This window comes from Peromyscus eremicus, chromosome 12 (assembly GCF_949786415.1).
Source record: "Peromyscus eremicus chromosome 12, PerEre_H2_v1, whole genome shotgun sequence".
In the NCBI taxonomy this organism is placed as follows: domain Eukaryota; kingdom Metazoa; phylum Chordata; class Mammalia; order Rodentia; family Cricetidae; genus Peromyscus; species Peromyscus eremicus.
Window position 1 is genome coordinate 10548909 of NC_081428.1, and position 21722 is coordinate 10570630.

The 21722-nt window shown below is 38.9% G+C and overlaps 1 protein-coding gene across 12 annotated transcripts in view; it reads left to right on the forward strand.

The window, feature by feature from the left end:
- Grik1 (glutamate ionotropic receptor kainate type subunit 1) overlaps positions 1 to 21722 on the forward strand; it is a 386759-nt gene that overhangs the window by 327488 nt on the left and 37549 nt on the right. For 11 of the 12 annotated variants that reach the window (XM_059276868.1, XM_059276871.1, XM_059276869.1 and 8 more), the window contains 5 exons: positions 5945 to 6058; positions 9745 to 9948; positions 10667 to 10890; positions 15956 to 16074; positions 20487 to 20704. In XM_059276868.1, coding sequence (XP_059132851.1) covers positions 5945 to 6058; positions 9745 to 9948; positions 10667 to 10890; positions 15956 to 16074; positions 20487 to 20704 — 879 coding nt within the window. The remainder of the gene's footprint in view (positions 1 to 5944; positions 6059 to 9744; positions 9949 to 10666; positions 10891 to 15955; positions 16075 to 20486; positions 20705 to 21722) is intronic. The other variant, XM_059276877.1, reaches the window with a different exon arrangement.

Sequence of the window (21722 nt, forward strand, 5' to 3'; positions counted from 1 at the left end):
AGCTCTTTGTTTTGCCAGAGCATAGGCTTGAAATTTATTTTAGAACTAGTTTCCAGAGGACAAATCATCAGAAAACTTTTGAAGGGAGATGAGATTATCTTGGGAATTTTAGCACCCACTATTTCATAGTTTATTGTACAAGATCATGTTGCCAGTGACTGTGCATAGATTTACATAAGCAGATGTTAGACCCAGAAAGACTCTCCTGGAGAAAATGTCTCCATTCTTTCTCCTCGCTCCCACCTCTCTCTTTTTTCCCTCTCTTACTCTGTCTAAAACCAGTTGCTAAAATTTCTCTTGATTGATGGATGGACTTTAAATGGCTTCAGGTTGTTCAGCTTGAGCAGTTTGTCAGGCTCACTTCCACCTTTCAAATGATTGGCTGAGTCACAGAAAGTGTAAACGTCTTCTACAAGTAGCCAAAAATCTCATCATCCCCTTGGTAGAACTCAGTAGATGATCTCAGAAATGTCCTTTTAAGTATTAAAAGTCATGGGCTTAATAAATTGCTTTATCAATGAACCAAGTTGCAAAATGCCCATAGGAGGTGAACTAGTTTCCTCACTGGGAGTAAATAGATGTATCTACCCACCACTCTGAAAGCAGCTTATTGCTTAAGACTCCTGGCACTTTATGCAATGCTGAATTAATTTAAACTAAATACTCTATGGGATAGAATCTAGTCTCTGAAATTAAACTCAAGGGAGAGGGACAGTCTTAGAGGCACCACTACACTGTACCATGTGCATCCACATCTTAAGGATGTTGTAACAATTTCACCTCGCTAGTCCATGACTTCCTTCCTCATCCTCTCTGCTAACCCTTCATTGCTCACATTATCAGCTGAATGGGGGTCATGGTTCATCTACTATTCTCAATAATGGCACTCCAGCCCAGGGACTCAGTCAAACCCAACAAACAAGTTGCCCTTCCCTAAGCAGATTCTGTCTTTAAGAGAAGAGTTTGCTCCGGCATAGCCATAGCCCAGAACTTTGCTCAGCATCAGGACTTTATCTAAAATACCAGATAGCTCACCTGAAATTCTTCACAAGTGGGTGAGGGTGAGAGTAAACTTTGCAAGACACCCCCACACTAAGGAGCCTCAAGGTACAGAAAACATAAACACTTTTAATTTTGTTTCCCATACATGCCTGGTTATTTCATTCAGCCAGTTTAGTTCCTGTGACTCCAGGTTTGGAAAACAGATCCTAATGACTCGCTCATAAATACCCTGTTTCATCACTTTTGAAAAGTTGGCTCGATACTCCCTGGACATTCATTCACACATACATGTCAGATACCGAATGGCTGCTTCCTCGTGCCAATTTAGACAATGAGAGAAGGCAGGCCAGACAATTTGAGTGTTCCTCCCCCACATGTAAGAGCTCCCCATCCAAGGCTTCTCAGCAGTGAATTACTGCTGTCGGCGTTTGCTTCACAGTCTGGAAATTGAAGTTCTGCCTTGTAGAGGCTCTCCTCCCTGGTCACAGAGCACAGTCGAAAGGCCAGCATCTGGGCATCTGGTTAAATGCACAGCTCTGTCCAGCACACATGCATCAGCGCATCACGGAGTCCCAGCTCGTCAGAGACACTGGCTTGCTGACAGCCTGTCCATTTATTTCAATGAAGAAGCAAAGCCAGTACAACAGCCTGCCCTTTCCTTGATTCTCATACTGGATTTGTTTTTATGGAATGGTTCTTCTGCAGTACAGCTGGCAGGAGAATCATCTCCTTTTCCTCATTTTACACAGGAAGATCTGTGCTCTCGGGACTTTGAGAGTGAGTCAATGGCAGGATTCTAGCAACGGTCTCTTAGCACTTCACTTACTACTCTGCCTCCGCTGGGAAAAGGAAGAAGAGCCAGAGGCAAAGTGGGAGAGGATATTTACCTAAAGTTTTAGGTTTTATTTTAGAAAAGAATATTACAGCAGCATCCAATAATGCCATTTTTAAAGATGAAAAAATATCATTTAAACACACACTTAACATTAATGAGAATAAGAGTTAAAATGCACTCTGACCTTAAAAGTGGCTCAAGTCACAAGCATGTTCTCTAATACTTAATTAAAAACTGAATTCTATTCTCCTCAGTGCCTATATCAATGTTTAATTGAAATTGTACCAAGGGGCCCACCTTACACATACACACTTCTCATGCAATAAAACCTAAAGTATAGCTTTGGATAAGAAAGAATGGATAACTTGTTTACCTTGATGTGTGAGTCCCAAAACCCAACGTTCTGCCTCAAAATCATTAAAGGAGGGAAGGTTAAAAAGAGTATGTCCAATTTCCCAAGATAATGGCTCACAAAAGGAAACAGACACTCTTCATTAACAGATTATATACCACAAGAAGCCCTGAAAGTACTGAGTGGTTCCCAAAGGTGGAGGCTCATATCCCATCGGACTCCTAACGTCCACTCTGTAGACAGTTGCTACATCCAGTGCTCTACTCACCCCCATCAGTCTCTACATTTCCCCAACAACTTAACCCTGATTAGTGTGGAGGAGAGAGATTGAAATAGTTTATATTAATGTGTGAATGCATTATAGTTCCTAGAATTGCCTCAAAGAATTTGTATCTCTAAAAAGACGCCTGCCAAGCTAATGTTGCTCCAGAAGTTAATCAAAGCAGAGAAAGCAGAGGCAGAACCTAGCATGTTCACATAGGTAATTTGTTTAACTGTGAAAAAATAGGGAAAAGCACTTGTGAACTAGAGAGATGCCTCAGTAATTCAAAGCATTTACTACTCTTCTAGAGGGCTGGAGTTCTGTTCACATCATGAACATCAAAATGCTCACAACTGCCTGTAACTCCAACTTGAGGGAATTTGACACCCTCTTCCAGCCCCAGAAGGTACCCTCCCGGACACTGGGTATACATTCATAGAGACATACATACACACAAACAAAAATAAATCTTTAAAAAGAACTTTAAAAGCATTTTCTTCTCCATTTTTGCTGGTGATTAAAATTGAGGCACAGAAGGCCCAATCTATTGCCCCAGGTCACATACCTGGTAGACTGCAAAGTCAAGATCTAAACAAAAGTCTCTCTGCACAGCCCACGCTCTGTCTACTGAGCTGAGTGTCTTCCTGCAGAAAGAGGCCTGTTCCCATACCGAGGGAAGATGTTTAGGTGTCAAGCACAGATCTCCCCTATCAGTGTGAACTCGTCCAAATGCTAGAGTCATAGATGCCTGACTTCCATAGCTCATTTCCTTTCACGTTTTCTAAAGGAAAAAAAAAAAACCACCAGCCATTGCAAACTATTTCACAAGGTGAGCTTTAAGAAATTGCTGTGGAAGTCATTTACATGACTTGTGTGATTATTTGCGCAGCTCTTAACGTATGCAAGTACTTCCACACCTACCATCTCATCTGCTCTCCTCACCATCCCTGTAACACAGAGAGCAGGAACCCAGAAAGATCAGCAGCACCCTATTTAAGGTCACACAGCCACTAGCTGGCTATTTCCACCTGACTTTCAAACACGTTCCTTGTCTTGAGGCTGACAGTAAATGTGCACAGGACTGGGCCCAATAGCTCAATTTTCTAGCTCTTTCCTGGGTCATCTCAGCTGCTAAATAAACCAATGCATGGGTAGAGTATCCCTTACCAGAATTCCTTGAGAAGAGACAAGTCTAGATTTTATTTTTAATTTTTGAGATATTTTCATGGGCAAGGAAGATCTCTTGGGATAGGACTCAAGCCTAAACTAGAAATTTGCTGATATTCCATATACTGTTTAAAGAACTGGAAATTTAGATTTCATCTTGTATTCATTCTTTGAGTTAACACAGAGAACAATGGGTTTCATTATATTTTCATACATGTTTATAAGTGTACTCTTGTCTCATCTCCCACTGTCTTATGCTCCCACTGGCTCCTTGCTTCTCCCTAAATCATCTGTGCTTTCATGTCATATATGTGCAAAATTTCATACACACCTACATAGATAGCTAGGAGATAGTCTTTATTATTACTTTTATTTATTCTTCTCTCATACAATACATCCCAACAGAAGCTTCCCCTTCCTCCACTCCTCCCAGTTTCTCCCTCCTCTCTCTCATATCCACCCACCACACATCTCCTCCCTGACCCTGGCCCCGCAGAAAAAAAGCGGGCCTTCCAGGGACATCAACAGAATATGGCACAAGTTACAATCAGACTAGGCACAAACCCTCACACCAATGCTGGACCAAAACAATCCAGTAAGAGGAAAATGGCCCCAAGAGTAGTCAAAGAGTCAGAGATGCCCCCACTCCCACTGTTAGGGGTCCCACAAAAACACCAGTCTAACAACCATAACATATATGCAGAGAACTTAGCCCAGACCCATGCAGGCTCAGCAATTTCTGCTTCAGTCTCTGTGAGCTCCCATAAGCCCTGCTTAGTTGATGCTGTGGGCCATGTTCTCTGGGTATTCTTCACCCCTTTGGCTCCCCCTACTTCTCCTCCCCCTCTTCTTGGGGGGTTCAGTTTTTTAGCACCTCTTTTTTGACTCTGACACATTTCCTAAGGTCAGGTGATGCTGGAGAATGTCCAATTTGGGCATCAGGAATGATCAACGTGTATCTTATAGGGCCTAACACATTAGCAGTGACCAGGCCACTGGAGAAATAAGAGGACATCATTTTGTAAGGGTCATTGAGCCAATAATCACCACTGGATCTCTGATAGAAAAAATAAAAGTCAATGAAAAATAAAACTTCCCTACTGGAAGAGTTCATGGTCAAATGGACACAAAACAGACACAAGCAAGTAGTAATGATGAAAGACTTGAGGTGTTCAGACGGCGGTGTGCACTGGGTCCTGTTGGGAAGCATAAGAGGGACCCCTCTCAGCACTGGCTCCTCAGTAAGCATGAGTCCCGAATTTTGTCAACCTCTCATCTATGTAATTTCTCCCATCTGTCTTTCTTTTTCCAATTCCAAATCCCTCCACCACCCACCCTGCTCTTTCCTTCCCCATAATCACACATTTTCAAGGAACTGGTGTTAACAGTGTGGTGGCACGATGTTTGATGTTAGCAGAATGTAACAAGAGTGTTTGTTTGTTACTCTGTGCTGTGTTGTCCAATGCCTACAGCTGTGCTGGACATGGAAGTAGGTGCTCAACAAATTTACTACAGAGGGAAAATCTGATATAGTCATTTATACTAATTGTTTTAATTTTAAAAAAAAAAACAGTAATGAGCTTAATAATTAAAAGTAAAAATTCCAAGCCATTGTGGTGACACACAGCTTTAATCCCAACACTTGGGAGGCAGAGACAAGCAGATCTCTGAGTTTAAAGCTAGAATGTTCTACAAAGGGAAATCTTTGTCTCAAAGAGAAACCCTGTCTCAAATAACAAAAAATTGGTTAATTAATTGAAAGTAAAATAAAGTTCATGAGTTCCCACTAGTTTGGTTTGGTTGTCTCTGTAGGCTTCCCAGTCCCTGGTGCATGAGAGGACTTTTTGGAGCCCACTACCTGTGACAGAACACTTTGCACAGCCTTAGTGCAGGGGGAGGGGCTTGGACCTGCCTCTACTAAACATATCCGGCTCTGCTCACTCCCCATGGGAGGCCATAACTTGTTGGAGGAGGGAATGGGGGTGGGTTGTGGGGGAAGGCTGGAGGGGCTGGAGGAGAGAAGAGAGGGGGATCTGTGGTTGATATGTAAAATGAATAAAAAATTCTTTAATAAAAAATAATAATAAATAAAATAAAATAAAAATGCCTCCTGCACCTGCCTTAAATAGCCCAAATTTTTCTGATTCTGTCTACACCTTCATCCTTCTATTGTGCCATTCTCCTGTAGCAAGTAGCCTCCACTGCGATGCCCTGGTGCCCCCGGGTGTAAGCTTTGGTTCCCATTCCTGATGTAGTGGGACCTTTGTTTTAACATAAGTGCTGTTGTGGGCAACTGGCAGCCTCTGATACCCTGTGTTCTGTGCAGATTGGGATTTGGAACTCCAACAGTGGGCTGAACATGACAGACGGCAACAGAGACAGGTCCAACAATATCACGGATTCGCTGGCCAACCGAACACTCATTGTAACCACTATTCTGGTAAGCTGTGAAGCCCTGGCCTTTTATCTACACTCCCACACTAGACCTGAAAGGCTCCTTCTACTGTCTTTTTTCAGGCTGGCAGTTCTGTCTGAGTGAGTCTATTTTTCTTTTTTTTTTTTTTTTTTTTTTTTTTTTTGGTTTTTCGAGACAGGGTTTCTCTGTGTAGCTTTGCGCCTTTCCTGGAACTCGCTTTGGAGACCAGGCTGGCCTTGAACTCACAGAGATCCGCCTGGCTCTGCCTCCCGAGTGCTGGGATTAAAGGCGTGCGCCACCACCGCCCGGCGAGTCTATTTTTCAAACTGGGAAACTAAAAGCATACATTTGTACATGCTTAAAGGAGTGAAATGTAAGCTCTCAAAACCTCTCTACAGACTTTCATCTTACCAGAATCCCAGGTCCATTTCTTCCCTCTCTCTGCCCCACCCAGGGCCTCTTTCTTATTCTTTGCCTGCTGAATTGCTGGATGGTTTCAAGCAAGAGGAGACTCTAGCAACAGACTTGGGAAGTGGGGGTGGGGGTGGGGTGGGGGTAGCAGGGGGAAAGGGCAGCAGAGAGATTGCTTTCTGTGACCTCCCTATGCTGTCAATCAATTTTTCCCTGTGTCTTTCCATAGCATATTTCCTGCTCTGTCAATTCCCCTGCACCCAGGTTCCAGCTTCTCTGGACTCTGGCAACATACCCACCCTTCTCTGCCCTGGTTTTCCCTAGTTTCCTGGTATAATAGATCCCTGAATAACACACTGCATTTCCATTCTTACTCCCCGCTCCAATGGCTCCTCTCCACGGGCTCTTATCTCTGGAAATAACCCTTGTGTTAAATGATTTCCAAAAGACGTGTGTCCCATCGCCATTCTGGTCTTATGGCCAGCTAGCCACTGTACACAAGCCCCCCAATTTCTCTCTCTTTCTTTTCCCAAGGGATCTAGGTAGTCACAGTGCACTCTGAACTCTGCATTTAAAGGCGTGCTTTGCTTTATTTCATTCAGTCCTTGGTATTAGAGCTATTTTTCTTTGAAGTTGCCTTGTGAGACATGATTATCAAAAGTATATCTGTTATTTTCTTTTTTTTTTTTTTTGTATGTGTGTGCTTTCTTCTGGCCATTACTTTTGCTGCAACCACCTTATGGAAATAAGGTTTGGAGGGGGGCTGTTTTGTTTCATTTTGTTTTGACAAGGTTCAGTGTGTAGAATTGGCTGTCCTGGAACTCCCCTATGGGCAACAATTCTCTATTGCATTTGTATGATCCAACTGTCAATTTACTTGATGAGAAACCTAAACATACAGGGCATCTCATCAGTAGAGTGATTATTATAATTGTATAAAACAAAATAAACCTTTATTTACTCAAGTGAGAATTAGCAAGTTTACAGATACATGGTAGGAAAATGGCCATTACTCATAAGATAAGGGATTTATCATATAATCACCTAAGAAATGCATTATCATATTTGAGGTTCAAGGTGATTTCAAATAAGACTATAGGACTGATGAAATAAGAAACCCTGGAAATAGCCAGCTACTGCTCCCTGGGGGACCAGCCCCCAGCAGCACAGGGTTGAAAGGGAATCCACAGAGCCGATGCATACTAAGACTTTTCTATCTGAGGTGGTAAAGGGAAAAGACACTCACACACTCTCTTGATGGTCTCCTTCAGATCTTTTCTTTATTCTTCTTTCATATTCTCAATTCTTTATTTTCCTCGTTATTTCCTTCTCTCATTCTTGTAGTTTTCCTTCTAATTCTATCTTTATTCTTCCTTATTCTCTCATTCTTGATGATTTATCTTTGTCAATCTTTGTTTTTGATGTTTTCCTTCTAATTCCTTCTAACTCTCTCATTCTTGATGGTTTCCTTCTAACTCATTTTAACTCTAGCTTTATTCTTTCCCTTATAGCTTATATACACCAGAAAAATTTTTCAGGCAATATAAAAATTACAAAGTGGTTACATTCTGTTTTTCACATGAATGATTAGGATGAATACAAGTAAAAAACAACATGTTTTCCATATCCCTTACATGATTAAACACTTTACACATTACAGGTGAAAAACAAATTATCCCAAGAATCCATATACATTCATACCCAAGCAACTTGTTATAGTTTAACAGAGTGTAAGCAAGCAAGATATTCTTTTACTGGCAGGCTGTGTTTTGTGGTTACAAAGAAAGGACCAATCACTTTATTACTTGTCTTGAAAGGTAATCTTGTAAGGAATCACAAATCTAAACTTTTATATATCAAAAATAATCAGTCAGCTCTACTTTAAATCTTTAGGGTACATACCCTTTCCTTAATAATTTCTTTATATCAGGAGACTGAGGGCAAAAATGGATACAAGGAATTAATCATCACCTTTGATCATCAACCAATCCTAGCCAAAAAAAAAAAAAAAAAAAAAGCTGCCTTGTTCTTGTTCCTTGACCTTAAAGAGATCCTCACTCAACTATGTGCCTTTCTAAAACTTCAGATTATCTTCTTGGGTTTTTCACCTCAAAGCTATTTAACAAAAACGTCTCAGTCTAACTTTAAGCAATTTTCAAAGCTTTGTTTCAGCTGTGATGCACTTCAAAACCTGTGAACATGTCTCCAAACATTAAGGCTAAAGCACTCTAAGTTAGCTGGGCTACCAGGACTCAGTTGTTTTTCTTAATCATTAACCTAAGACACATTCTATATGACACTTCAATAGAAACTCATGCATCTAGCTGTGTGACACTTCCTTCTTTACATTTTTTAATCAAAACTCTATTTAAACTAACATTAATTATTATCAATTAGACAGTACAGTGTAGGAAGAAATCATTTTCATAATAGTCCACAGGTAAAAACACCCAGTAGAATGGAAAGTTTGCATGAGATAAACACACTACATTACAGGCAGTGGGGATCTCCCCACACCCATTCACACTATGCCAGATACCAGAGAAAGATGGTAGCAGCAAATATGTAAGGGCACAGGAGAAGCAAAAAAACATTCTGGGGTCTGTGGTCTTGGGGCCTTGCCTATCTGAGATTCATCCATCAGGGATTTTCCTCCCGGTGGGCTGATACCCCAAACTTCAATTGCCATCTGCTGCTCTTCTGACATGGCCACCAGCAGCCAACCAGTATATAGAGAAAGTAAGACTGAATTTGGAATGAAGCTAAGATTAAAAATTAGAATATTTGGTATACACAATGTTTGAAAAATGAAAGGATTATATTTGCTGGGTCTCATTTTTCCTTTATAAGTAGACTCTCTTAAGTCAAAGCCTAAGGAAAGTGGAATCCTGAAAAGGAAGCCTGGATGTGGTCATGTGGAGGAGGCACATGGGACCCTAGGGTCCTCTGAGACTTTCCATCTTCTCAGATTCAAATCTGAAGATAACTGTCTCTGTCACACCATACACTACACACATACATACGTACACACACACACACACACACACACACACACACACACACTACAGCAATGCAAGAAAAGGCTCCTATCTAAGGAGGTAGGAAAGAAATGAAAAATAAATATGAAGGCTTCTATAACTGTGGTAGACAAGAGTAGCAGAAATAGGAATGCAAGCAACTGACTTTAATATTTTCCACTCTTAAAAGCCAACTTCAAATGTTATATATCTTCAGGCTACTGATGGACTACTTTCCTTTTCATGATAATGGAGCTTTCATACCTGGTTTGTTTCACTCAGGAAGAACCCTATGTGATGTACAGGAAATCCGATAAGCCACTATATGGCAACGACAGATTTGAAGGATATTGCCTGGATCTGCTGAAAGAATTGTCAAATATCCTGGGTTTCCTTTACGATGTTAAACTAGTTCCTGATGGCAAATATGGAGCCCAAAATGACAAAGGAGAGTGGAATGGAATGGTTAAAGAACTCATCGACCACGTAAGCAAAAATACACCTGATTGTTTGAAAAATGCCCTAAGTGAGGAAGAGGAGAAAAAAGTAATTGATTCAAAACAATAATAATAAGTTTTTACCAAAGCCTTGAAGAATGACTTTGGTGTTCCATGTTTTTAGCCACATACAGACAAAAATTTAAAAAGGAGAAAAATACAACCAAGATATAAAGTTTCCTCAGTTTGGAAGGATGAGTGGAAATAAAAGTTGAAGATTAAAATGTGTACATTCACCCTTTATGTGAAAGAATAAGCTTGAGAGGTTTCCAATTCAATCAAGAATTCTAGGACTTGGGACTCAGGACTCAGAAAAATCTCATCTTGTCAATTTATATTATGATCAAGTTGTTCATTTCTTCCTTTTCTAACATGTCCTTGATAAAGACATCATCCTGCAATTTTAGTTTAAGTATGATAATCTCTCTCTCTCTCTCTCTCTCTCTCTCTCTCTCACACACACACACACACACACACACACACACACACACCTACCTCTCTCTGGGGGGGGAGGGTGTGCACCTTACCCTGATCCCCACCCCTCCATACTTTCTGTTGATAATAAACACTGTAATGTAACCAATGTCCGCTCCTTATATGAAAAGCGTTTGTAGTTGTGATTAGGAAGTAGGAATACTCAGGGAAAGTCTAGTCATTTGCAGAGAGGGGAGGCAACACAGCTGACAGTTTTGAACTTGTTTTTACAGAGAGCCGACCTCGCAGTGGCTCCTCTTACCATCACCTACGTAAGGGAGAAGGTCATAGACTTCTCCAAGCCCTTCATGACCCTGGGCATTAGCATCCTTTACCGGAAGCCCAATGGAACCAACCCAGGTGTTTTCTCTTTCCTCAACCCCCTGTCTCCAGACATTTGGATGTATGTGCTGCTGGCCTGCTTGGGAGTCAGTTGTGTGCTCTTTGTGATCGCAAGGTAAGCTTGAGAATACTGAATTCATGACAATGATCTGTCAGTCACAGACTTCAGAACTTCATGGTTTAAAGTGCAATTTTATTTTTGCTCTTTGCTGCATTTTCTCAAGGTTCCCATGTAAAACTATTGTGTGCATTGAAAGCTAATTATCCATAAAGATACATTTTTAAAGAAAGAAGAAAGTCCTTAATATTAATTTGACCTTTTCTGTATTTCAATTCATATAAAATGACTATTTATCCCATTTTCTGAGGAATACAGAGCAAAAATGCAATGGATCATCTGGGATAGCTGAAATATTACTAAAATAATAATAAAATGATTTTAAGATATTTGGTTCCTTGAATAATTGAATAAGCCAAACAGAAAAACCAGTTATCTAGGAATCACCATAGCAAATAAAAAACATTGAAAGTTGCTGAAACCTGTAAGGATCAAGAAAAACACTTTGAAAATTTGTGAGATTGCTCCTTAAAATCGTTGGAAGGTTAATAAGAAAATCATAGAAGTAACACTGAAAAGACATGAGATCATGGAGGATTGATTGACTGACTGATTATTGATTGATTGATTCTGTACGGGGATGAACTATAGAGCCTTATGTATGCTTAGCAAGCCCTATACCACTTAGCTACATCCTCAAGCCATTATAAAAATTTTATTATACTCGGCAAGTTTTCAATTTAAGTTTTATCTTTCAAGATTAAATTCTGCCTCTATATCTAACCATTATACTTTACACAATTCTTCCAAAGTTTTTTATCCCTCTCAGTAGACCATATATCAAAATGCCTTTGATACCGAATTTGAAACTGCTATTTTATTTATCTGTTCTTTTTAAACATTTGATAGTCATAGATAAACTGTTTTAAAAATTACCTTTTAATGTCATGTCCTTGTTTTCAATCTTTTTCACCTTTCAACAAAAATTGATAAAAAAAATTTCCCTAATCAATTTTTGTCTTCTCTCCAGGAATTTATAAGAGAAATATATCTTCATAGTAGCTCCTTGTCATTGTTCACTGGCCAGTTTTGATTAATGCCTGGTAACTTTTCCCCCAGCATAATTACAAAGAAAGCTTGGGAAAATAACCCAAGCAGGAAATGTACAGAAGACCCATGAGACAGACAGAGTCAAACCAAACAAGTGACCTCTCTATGGATTTGGGGGCTAAAGTCTAGGAGTTCTCAACACCTTGTAAAATGTGACATTGCCAAATCTCAAATTTTATGTTTTTTGAAATAGTAGTCAAAATTTTCTTTTCATACACACACACACACACACACACACACACACACACACACACACACAAGGATTATCAATTTCAAAATGTCAGTAATATCAAGGTCAAGACACTATGCTCAAGAAAATTTAAAGAAAATATTCCTTGAAAATAATTTTTAATCAGCTATTGACCTTTGGAGATTTGTCACGGTAACTAGCGGAAGTGAATATTGCCCTGGGATAGCCGTATAGAAATGAAGTACCCTCTTACAAGGAACACACCACATTGTACTAAATTGTTGCATTTTACATTTCTCTGCTTGGATCTACCCCTAATTAAGCAATATAAGGGACAGAGGACAATAAAAATGTGAGTTTTCATATCTTGCATCTATGGTTTCTTCAAACATTAATGCTCATAAATAGAGCAATCAAGGTAATGTTAATGGAAAAGCACATGACTTACTATAGCGAAGTTGGCCAAAGCTGGCAAGAAAACAGTGTGTCAGCATAGCCCAGAAGCCCTGAGAAGCACACAGGCTGAGGGGACTCCTTTATACTGCATCCCAACTGAATTCAGTAACATAGAACTGAAAACCAGTTAATCTAATAATAACCCTTTGCTCTAGAGAATCTTTAGAATTTTTATTGTGAAATATATCCTTTTATGTTTTTTAAAGTGAAAAAATAAAGTCAAATCTGACATTTAAGCTAACGTCCTCACTAAATAGATCCCTAAAATCATTCATTGGACTGAACTGAATTTATAAAGTTAAAAAGCATTAATGGAAGAAGCTAAAGAAAACCTAATAAAATGCCAGTTAGGCATGGCTGCTAACAAACTTGTATGTTAGTGTTTGGTTTGGTGGTTGACTTTCTAAAAGTATTTAACCACAAAGAATTAGGTTCATGATGAATGTAGGACTGAAATGAGCCAAACTTCTAAACATGGACTTACAGTTGTCTTACTAAAATGGAACTCTTAAAGTTGGCATTTAGCAAAAAGTAAAAATAGGAAAAAGAATGTTCCCTTGAAAGCAGATTCTAAGGTTACAGTACAAACTCCGTGGTTGTATAACAAGTTCAAACAGACCTTTCTTCATTGAAACACATGGATCCTTTTATCTTCAAAGCGACCAATGTCTATTGACAACAAGAAATAGAAAGCCCCCTCAATTAGGAAACTTCACATCAAGGACGACTTCACAACTTTTCACTTAGTGTAAACTTCATGCATCTAAACCTTAACCCAAAGTAAACGTTCCCATGTATAAATCCACTAGATTCACTATGCTGCATTTTGTTATATTTGTTTTGTTTTGAAACAAGGAACTTCCTATGGAGACAGACTGGTCTCACATTGGAAGCAATCCTCTCGTCTTAGTCTCCCAAATGCTGGAATTACAGGCAACACCTTCATGCCTATGAAACACTATTATATATGCAAGTTGCAACATAGATTCTAAACACACTTGTCCATGTGTCATGTTACTGACTTTCAGTGCTGACTTACTGAGTGTTTATTGAGTATGGGACAGTGGTTTCAGATAGCCATTCTTTCAGACTATGGATTGGACTTCCCTGTACACTTCCCGGTGCTGACATGCTGTCCAGTGGCTTTAGGATTCTACACCTACACAACCAGTGTGTCTTTCTACACTGCAAAACACCAGTGTCTTACAGCACAGCCTCCCCAGTTCACGTGCTTCCCAAGTCACTCAGAATCCTGGAGAGAAAGAACTCGCAACTTCTTGAAGAGCTGAGGAGTGTGCTGATGTTTAGATAGTTTCCGTCTGCTCCACAGAAAGTCCAGTTAACTGCTCACAAGTGTTAAAGTATTCTAACATTTATTTATTTATCTGTTTATTTACACAGGGAAAAAGTTAAAAAGCAGCATTCCAAGGACACATGCTCACAGATCAGAGTATATTTAGTGGGTAAACAACAGAATATCGGTGGTGGGGGGAAGGGGTGGTTGCCAGGTTTTATGGTCTATTTGAAAAGCTTATAGGCTTGAATGCATAATCTTCCTAATTTATTGCAATTAATATTTTTAAATTATTGTACAAGGGACAATGATATTGTTTAAGTAACAGCATCTTTAGTCTGCATGCTGTTTCAATTATTAGGTTCATTAATATTGGTATTCGTTCTTTCAGCTCAGCAAACTACTATGGTTATAAGAGTGTATAAATTCAAAACTTAATTATACTGTTGCAACAGTAATTAAAATGTATTGGCATGCACTGTCAATTAAAGCTATGTTCATAAGCTTACAGGAACATGCATGATGTACCCTGCAGCTTGGGAGAAGCCACAGGAAAGAGTTGGATGATATTGTGGTGCAATAAATGACCAGGCTGCTATCCTAACACCCCTAAGACTCCGTGAGAAGACACAGCACACTTTACAGAAGATGTCCAGGGCTTTAGAGAACACTTTTCATTAAGAGAAACTATCTTCCCAGTTCTTTGTTCATGATTCACAGCATGTCCTGCTTTTCACTGTAGATAATATATTCACCTTAAGCCCAGTTCTCCCTGATGCATCTGCAACCTGCCATTGTTTACTGCCGAAGCCTTATGGCTTGGAGAGCATCCTTATGTTCTCATTGGCGCTACGGTATTTTAACAATACTCTAACAATCCTTTTTGCCTTAAAAGGACCCAGCGGCAAATGGCAAAGCTTCCAGTGCTATGAATTATTGCATTTTAAATTATTACAGATTACTTTGCAGAATATCTGGCAATGTCTTTAAAAAAAAAAAGAAAGAAAAGAAAGCACACCTTGCTAGGGTTCCCTAAAAGACCCCTAGAGCAAGCCCCTCCTCTGGATTACATAGGTCAGAAAGATTCTTAGAGACTAAAATCGTCATCAGTTCCCCAGATCATTATTTTAAATGTTGCTCCTAGACATCTGGATTTCCCCATTTTATAAAGAGGCAAACTGAAGCCAAAGGAGTCAAGTCAAACCCTTTGTGTAGATTTCTTGGGTGATTTATGATATTTCCAGGAACTTAGGAGCCATGGTCTCTTGCAGGCAGAGTGATAATAATGCCACAGAAAACACTTCACACCTAACCAGAGTTGGTGATTACATGACTGTGGGGCATAATTCAGAAAAGAATTCAATTAAAAATAAATCAAGAGGAAAACATGAGCTTCTAATTCCCCACTCTGAGCCTTGAAGTTAATGTTAAAATACTAACTGTATATACCTGGGCTATGGTCCTTTCAAATTTAAACTTTGTCTTTTCATTGAAGAATTCAGGTTTGTATTTCTATATAGTATCTTTGAAATAAGTGATATACTCCCAAATCCAGCCCTTTTCTTTTCTGTTCATGTTTTTTTTTCTTCATTCTGCATCATTTGTGAAATGTTAGACTCTGTATAGTGTAAGTCCATGGAACCATAAATGTCCCTGGAGGGCACATGGCCCTCACAGCATCTAGGCACGTAACAGCTCAACAGTGTACTCATTCTGTATTCCATGCCACTCTTGTTGCTCCTTGCTAGAGTCAAAACTTGGGATGTGAGAGCTTTTCTTTATAGTTATCCAGTTGCTCAGTAAAATGGAAATGAACGAAAACTCAGAATTCAAGAGACAGGTCTGAGGAATGCAATTCTAGCCACTAACGGGTCTGACCCTGGAGCAGGAAGCTGGTGAGCATTTGCCCAGGGACTTTCACATGTATTTCAATAGAGCTGGAGATGTCTGCCCACGGGCTTCACTCCTGTGGCTTCTGCTCAGCTGCTGGGTTTTCTACGTCGCTCAGCAGGCTTTACTCTGCTCCGTGTGCCTACCTGATATTTACGAACTGTTTCTGTTGATTACCGCAGGTTTACACCCTACGAGTGGTATAACCCCCACCCATGCAACCCCGACTCCGATGTGGTGGAAAACAATTTCACTTTGCTAAATAGTTTCTGGTTTGGAGTTGGAGCTCTCATGCAGCAAGGTACACCGGTTGCCCATATTGTCACTTGCATCCCACAGTCTGCTGACAAGCTTTCAAGCTGGTAAACTCCACCATGAAACTAGATGGTAGGATGAAACACTCAGAGATATAAAACAATAGCAATAGACAAAGATTGCAATAGGGTCTAAGTGGAACTTCCTCTCTGCGTATCTGAAAAGAGCACCTCTTTCAAAAAGGGGACATACATTTCCCTGCAAGTAGTGAGGAATAAGGAACCTGTGTTAGCTATTTCCTCATTGGTGTAATCTAATAACTGACTAGAAGCAATATAAGGGATAAAGGGTTTGTATTGACTTATTATTAAGAGTATATGCCATCCAGTGTGGGAAGCATGGCAGCAGGAGCTTGGGACAACTGTCACATTGTTTCTGCTGTCTGGAAACAAAGAACAATGACTGCTGTGCCCTGCTCACTTTGCCCATCTGTATTAATTTTTCCTTTTTATTAAGTCGACATCCCCAGCCTATAGCAAGGTGCTTCTTACATTCAGGGTCTTCCCACCTCAGCCAAACCTCTCTGGAAACATCTTCATAGACATGTCAAGAGATGTATCTCCTGGGTGACTCTAAACCTTGTCAAGTTAACAGTGATGGTTATCCATCACAAAACCTTAGGCTTCTTTTTTTAAGTAAATGCATTTCCACAGATAGATTTGCCCATCTTTTCCTTCTTGGTCATAAATTCACAAGCCAAAAGTATAAATGGAATGGAGTTTAAACCCTTAGAAGTTTGAATTCACTTGGATTCTTCCAATTGCTAACAGGACCTAGAATTTCCACCTAATTACCACTCTGAGAAACTCTACAGAGATTCACCGTAGCCACCCAATAACTTTTTACAATCTCCTTCAACTGGTAACCATAGCAACAGTAAACTGTAGAGGTTGGAGAAATAAAACTGAAACCGAAGAAATGTAATATATTTTATCTCTCTCTATGATTTCGGAGGTTTTTGGTTTTTGTTGTGCAAGAAGAAGAAGTTGTTTTAACCTTTGGAAGCAATCCAACTAGTTTGTGGATTTTCTTCAGTTTGATTTCAGACATATGGTCTATCAAATATTTCCAAGATTAAATGCATTAATTTAAGAAAATCATAAGTCACAGATGCTGTTGTATTTGGACTCTCTTTCCACTTAACAATAAGCTACAAAATAAATTGGTGAAAGAAAACCCAACTGGGATATACATTAAACATGTGTGTGATTTGAAAGTCAACTTGAGGTTTTTCATTAGGAGGTTGTTATCATATCATTTGAAATGTTTACATTCTGTGAATCCAACAGAGACAGAGAGAGAGAGAGAGAGAGAGAGAGAGAGAGAGAGAGAGAGAGAGAGAGAGAGAGAGAGAGAGAGGGAGGGAGGGAGAAACAGAGAATATAAATATGCATGTTGGTCATTGGTATGAAAATACCATATAATTTAAGAAATGGACACTTCTATTTTTGTAGTCATGCATAGTTTATGTGGGGACTGTTAAATGGGTGTAGACACAACTAGATTTAGTAGAAATAACTGGTATGAATTTAGAGCATAAATCCTGCAAGACACCCCCATTAGAAGTTGTGTCTTGCTTACCCAGTGCATTTAATTCTTTAGGGTAATTATCATGTGAGCAATTATTCTGAGAATGAAGGAGGCCTCCTCCCATCCCTACAACTTGCCTTTTCCAGGAATAGAACAAAAAAACAAATACACACAGGTTTCACAGGCCATTCTGCAGACCTACGCAGTTATATGCCTATTGTCATGTACATGTATCCATTTTTAAAACCTTGCTCACATATTTTCCCCATTTGGAGTTTACCAGCATCCACAGCAAACTGTGGGATGCAGTGTCTGTTAGTTACCACTACCTTGGATACATGACAGTCAGCCCCAGCCAGACTCTGCTTGTCTTCAAGAAGTTGACAAACATTCCTCAGAGCCAATGAGCATTTCCAAGTGTAGTGTTAGTGACTGTTCGTACATCTACCCTGGATACATGGCGTTGGACCAGGTAGCTACTCATCATCATACTCTTCCCTATGTTCAGAAGCCTGTCATTGTATTAAATTGGAAACCACTTTGTTTCGTTTCTTTTTTAATGTGATGATCAGACTTTCTCTTTTCTACAGAGCCTGAGCAAAGTCTGGATCAGGATTGGCTGTCATGTCTGCCATAAAAGGCACTAAAGAGACTTCAGCAAGTATTGTCTCATCCTGAGTATTTTCCAGTGGTGTTTTACTCTATACTATTACTGTTCTCATCCTTTAGGGTACTGAACATGCACAAATCATCTCTTCTTGAGGGAGGCCATTTTGAAATACATCAGATAACATTAAGAATTAAGAAATTCACAAAATGATATGAATTTTTTAAAACAATGCAAAGGAACATTGAGAAATTTTATGAATATATCTAATGAGAATTTAAAATGCAACTCCATTAGATTGCTACATTTTACCCTAAATTCCTGAGAATTTCTTCTAAAATTAAAAATATTCATTTTAAAGTTAAAAAACAAAAATTTATATTTGCACGTCAAATCCTTATTCATCTATAGATGACTTTCTACTTCCATGCAAAACACAATAATGCATAGATACAGATAAGTTGCAAGCCATCTTTTCATAAATACTACAAAATAACATAAGGATAAACTGATAGCAGAAAATTTGCACCTATGAGCCAAGAAAAACTGTATCTTTAATGTGATATTTTTCTCCTGTGGCTATTTTTTAAGATAAATGGTATTTTAATGGCATCTAACTAAAGATCTAAAATAATATCGCATTGCCACAAGGCTGCTAAATCAATTAAGTACAAAGATACAAGGCAATCTTGGGCTTTAAGCATACAAACCCATGGGCACATAAATCCTTTTAAACCACAAGATGAAAAAACAACAGCAACAGATTATTCTGCTAAATCCTTGGAGGCAATTTAATGGAAACGGTTACAAATTTGTGTAATGTTACACACCGAAATTCAAACAAACAAAAGAAGAGAATGAAAACTACAGTCAAACCATTTATCTCATCAGAGGGATCCAAGCACCACAGACACACTAAGAGCATTAAAGTAATATTTGTGTATTCAAAGCCCAGATACTCTGCCAGCCTGCATCTCCTCATCCCGGCTTTGAGCTGGTTTTGATTTCATGAGCAATGCCGTGTGTCTGCTTGTAGATTAAACCTGAGTATAAACTTATCCATTTGCAGACTAGTGAACTCCAATTTTTATTTCCATTTCACACCATTAATACCTACACAATATCAAGATACCGAGTTAGTGTAGAGAAAGAATTTTCCAAACCCTACTTCCAATCCACTGTACTCAAACATTTTGAGTCTCTGGGATTTTCATGAGAGCTGGCCCCTGCCTGCTTTAACTGAACACATAAATTCTGGCATGATTTCAGGTTCATAGAAGTAATTCTAAGCATATCACCAGGAATAGGTTTCTGGCAAATGGACTAACTGAAATGCATTCATGAATCAGTTCAACTGAAGTGAACTCAATCGTACTTCTGGTCCCTTCCAACTTGACTACTTGGGATGTAGATGCCTACAGCTCAAAGTTGAGCTGGACTCCTCTCAGGATGTTTGACCAATAGAACCAATAGAGAGAGGAGGATTTTCTTAGTAAACACATATTAAGTATCTCCATGTTACTTTGGAAAAGCAACAAGTGACCTGAATGGTAGCTAAAATGAGTATTCCTATCAGGCACAACTTTATTTAAGGGCAAAAATCTGCACTTTGAAGAACAGAACGTGTCCTGTTTCAGCCAAACAAGAATGTAAATTAGAGGAAAAAATATATTGTATGTTTCCTTAAGAGTAACATGAAACAAAATGGTACTCACCCACAAAAAAAAAAAAAGTGTGTCTGAGCTTCATTTCACATTATCTGAAAATTACCAATCTTTTTTGGTTAAGTTGTATGTTATAACTGCATCTGTAACCTTTTGAAAGTTCCTCACATGTTTTAACCTTAAATAAAAATAAGTTACCATCTTAGAGCTTTTCATCATTATAGAAAAACCTAAAATTTTTTATTTTCCTCTGAATAATGCATTAGGCAGTAATAAGGTCAAAAACCTTAGAATTAGCTCTTCACTTTTAAGCAACTAAATACATTTTAGTCTATCTCAGGGCTAAAAGCATCGTAAGGCCATTGACTCTGACTACTTGTGTTATAAGCAGAAGTAATAATTAATAATAATAAGTAATAAGTAAGACTTAAAGAAAGGATAACTTGGATTTTGTACCAATTCTAGAAAACACATTCATTTCATCGTCACATAAGATAGTCTTTGAAGAGTTCCTCCCCCTTAGAATAATGACCAGGATGAGTTTCCTTTTGCTTGTTGACTTGATATAACACCCTAACTCTGGTGATGCTGTCACAGGATCAGAGCTGATGCCCAAAGCTCTATCGACCAGAATAGTTGGAGGAATATGGTGGTTTTTCACCCTAATCATCATTTCATCCTACACTGCCAACCTGGCTGCCTTCTTGACAGTAGAGAGGATGGAATCTCCCATCGATTCCGCAGATGATCTGGCCAAACAAACCAAGATAGAATACGGAGCAGTCAGAGATGGTTCAACAATGACCTTCTTCAAGGTAAGCACCTGGCAAAGCCTTCTTAGTGCTTGTCTCATACAGAGATGATGGTGAAGAAATATAAAAACCTCTTCAACTAGAGAAAAGATATTGGGCAATGTTTCCAATGAAATGAAATATTAATGTCATAATCCCATTATGAGGAACTACATCCTCACCATAAAGACCTCCTTCTTCAGTCTCTCCTTCAATCCATGCTTTTTGTCTGTCTATTTACTTATTTCATGTTTGTTTTCTAAAGCAGAGTTTCATGTAGCCCAGAGTGACCTCAAACTCAGTATGTAGCTGAGTACAGCTGTGTACACATGATCCTCCTGCTTTCATCTCTCAAATGTTAGAATTATAAACACAGGCCACCACACTCAGCCTGATTGCCAATATAATACATTCAAATCTGCAGATTAGTGTTCCCTTGGCCTTATTTTTTCACATGTATTTATTTATTGTACATGTGACTATATACACACACCATGGCACACAGGTGGCAGTCAGAGGATAACTTTTACAAGTTGGTTTCCTCAGGCCTCTGGTCTCAGAGACTGAACTCAAGTCATCAGTCTCGGCAGCAAATGTCCTTACCCAGACCACCTCACTGCCCCTCCTCTGGCTTTTATATTTGAATATGATACTTCCTGGATACAATCTAACGATGCTTCTACAAAATGAAGATTTAAATAACACTAATTTATTTTCTGTTTAAGATTATAAGATAGAAGCATATGACCAAAAAAAAAAAAAAAACCAAACAAACAAACAAAAAAGTTGATATTGGAACTAAGTTGTAGAATTAAAATCAAAAACATCCCAAGGACCTAGCCAGGTCTGCAGCTCTCCAGGAGTCATAAATGTTTTATGAGCATCAAAGGAGAATGAAGTTAAACTGGGTTGAATTTTATGATCAAGTTCACTTCACTGTCCAGGTCTTTTTAATTAGTGATAACAATAATAAAACTGATTTCTGCCTTGCTTATGAAGTAAGCCTTGGTATTTTTATTATCAAATTTCAGGTATTATACCT